At 38.2% G+C, this 1,854-nt stretch overlaps 1 protein-coding gene across 1 annotated transcript in view; it reads right to left on the reverse strand.

Annotated features, from left to right (window-relative positions):
• Positions 1-1,034: 1,034 nt before the first annotated feature.
• The window catches only part of LOC103508292 (flotillin-2), a 24,323-nt gene continuing 23,503 nt past the window's right edge, over positions 1,035-1,854 (reverse strand). Inside the window, exons 11-12 of the mRNA XM_008472835.3 lie at positions 1,671-1,817; positions 1,035-1,191 (exon numbers count right to left, since the gene is read on the reverse strand). Of these exons, the coding sequence (XP_008471057.1) occupies positions 1,159-1,191; positions 1,671-1,817 (180 nt within the window). The 3' untranslated portion in view covers positions 1,035-1,158. The remainder of the gene's footprint in view (positions 1,192-1,670; positions 1,818-1,854) is intronic.

Below are 1,854 nucleotides of genomic sequence, written 5' to 3' on the forward strand. Positions count from 1 at the left end.
CCCCCCGTATATTTTTAATTTCAAAGGCCTGAAAGGCAAAGGAAGGAAAAAAACTTTCATTTGTGTATTTTAAATAATTTATATGTATTGTAAATAAGTACTCTTTATTTTGAAATAATGACAAGACATTGTAAAGGTTCCCTATGTAATGAAAAGAAAAGTAAAACACACAAAAGAACACAAAATCAATTCGAGATCAAAATGACTAGAATAATTAATTAATGAAATGAAAAATTAACTAAACACTAAACTAAAAAAAGGTGCTTTTTTTTACAGTCGAGCCAAATGTTGGTGTATTATAGGGGACCTACAACTATACAAGGCAGTATTTCAACCATTGTAAATAGAATCAGGCAGTATGAATGTGGCAGAAATTAGGAGGACGTTCGGCGTCCGTGATTTCCACTGGCTTTCAAATCTTTGCTCCGGGTATTTTGGATAAAACCTGAAACAGAAAAATTCACCATTTAGTACTTAAGGTGCTTTTTTACCAAATGTTGGTGTATTATAGGGGACCTACAACTATACAAGGCAGTATTTCAACCATTGTAAATAGAATCAGGCAGTATGAATGTGGCAGAAATTAGGAGGACGTTCGGCGTCCGTGATTTCCACTGGCTTTCAAATCTTTGCTCCGGGTATTTTGGATAAAACCTGAAACAGAAAAATTCACCATTTAGTACTTGTGTCTTTATACTACTTGGATCAACCCAGGGACCACAAAGTGAGTTTAAACTCCGTTTAAGTTTAACCCTCGTCTTAAGCAATCTGAAAGCTAAAAATCAACCTATCAGATTGCTTAATCCGAGACTTAAACCGAATTTAAACTTACCTTGTGGCCCCCCCCCGCTTTGGACTGCATAGCAAGTCATTTTATCTTTTTCCCCAGCAGTAAGCTCCTATTATTAATGGGAAAAAAACTGATGTAATTTACTGTTGACTTAAAAATTGCCCAAAAGTTGTCCAACAAGACTAGACTCTGTAGAGTACTGTAGAGCCTTGGAAGGTGCTTTTTTTACAGTCGAGCCAAATGTTGGTGTATTCATAGGGGACCTACAACTATACAAGGCAGTATTTCAACCATTGTAAATAGAATCAGGCAGTGTGAATGTGGCAGAAATTAGGAGAACGTTTGGCGTCCGTGATTTCCACTGGCTTTCAAATCTTTGCTCCGGGTATTTTGGATAAAACCTGAAACAGAAAAATTCACCATTTAGTACTTGTGTCTTTATACTACTTGGATCACCCCAGGGACCACAAAGTGAGTTTAAACTCCGTTTATGTTTAACCCTCGTCTTAAGCAATCTGAAAGCTAAAAATCAACCTATCAGATTGCTTAATCCGAGACTTAAACCGAATTTAAACTTACCTTGTGGCCCCCCCGCTTTGGACTACATAGCAAGTCATTTTATCTTTTTCCCCAGCAGTAAGCTCCTATTATTAATGGGAAAAAACTGATGTAATTTACTGTTGACTTAAAAATTGCCCAAAAGTTGTCCAACAAGACTAGACTCTGTAGAGTACTGTAGACCCTTGAGAAAAATTAATCCACCCCATTACGTTCCCTCAAAAAAAAAAAAAACATGTAGAGGTACCATCACATTAAACCTCCAGAGTAAAATCTAAGTACCCCAAAGGTCTCTTTTACGACAAAACGTCCTCCCTCTTACCTTAGAAATGTCGACTCCTGTCAGGGCCTGCACTGCGGGCGGTAGTTGTGCAACTAGACGGGTTATGTCGTTGGTCACGTGATCATTCCCTCCCAGGAGTACGATTTCTTCTGTTTTGGCGAGGGGAGCTGCTACTTCCGCAGCGATCTGTACACAGGAAGGGTAAAATATCCACCAGAAAAAA

Source organism: Diaphorina citri, unplaced genomic scaffold (genome assembly GCF_000475195.1).
Source record: "Diaphorina citri unplaced genomic scaffold, Diaci psyllid genome assembly version 1.1 scaffold384, whole genome shotgun sequence".
Taxonomy (NCBI): domain Eukaryota; kingdom Metazoa; phylum Arthropoda; class Insecta; order Hemiptera; family Psyllidae; genus Diaphorina; species Diaphorina citri.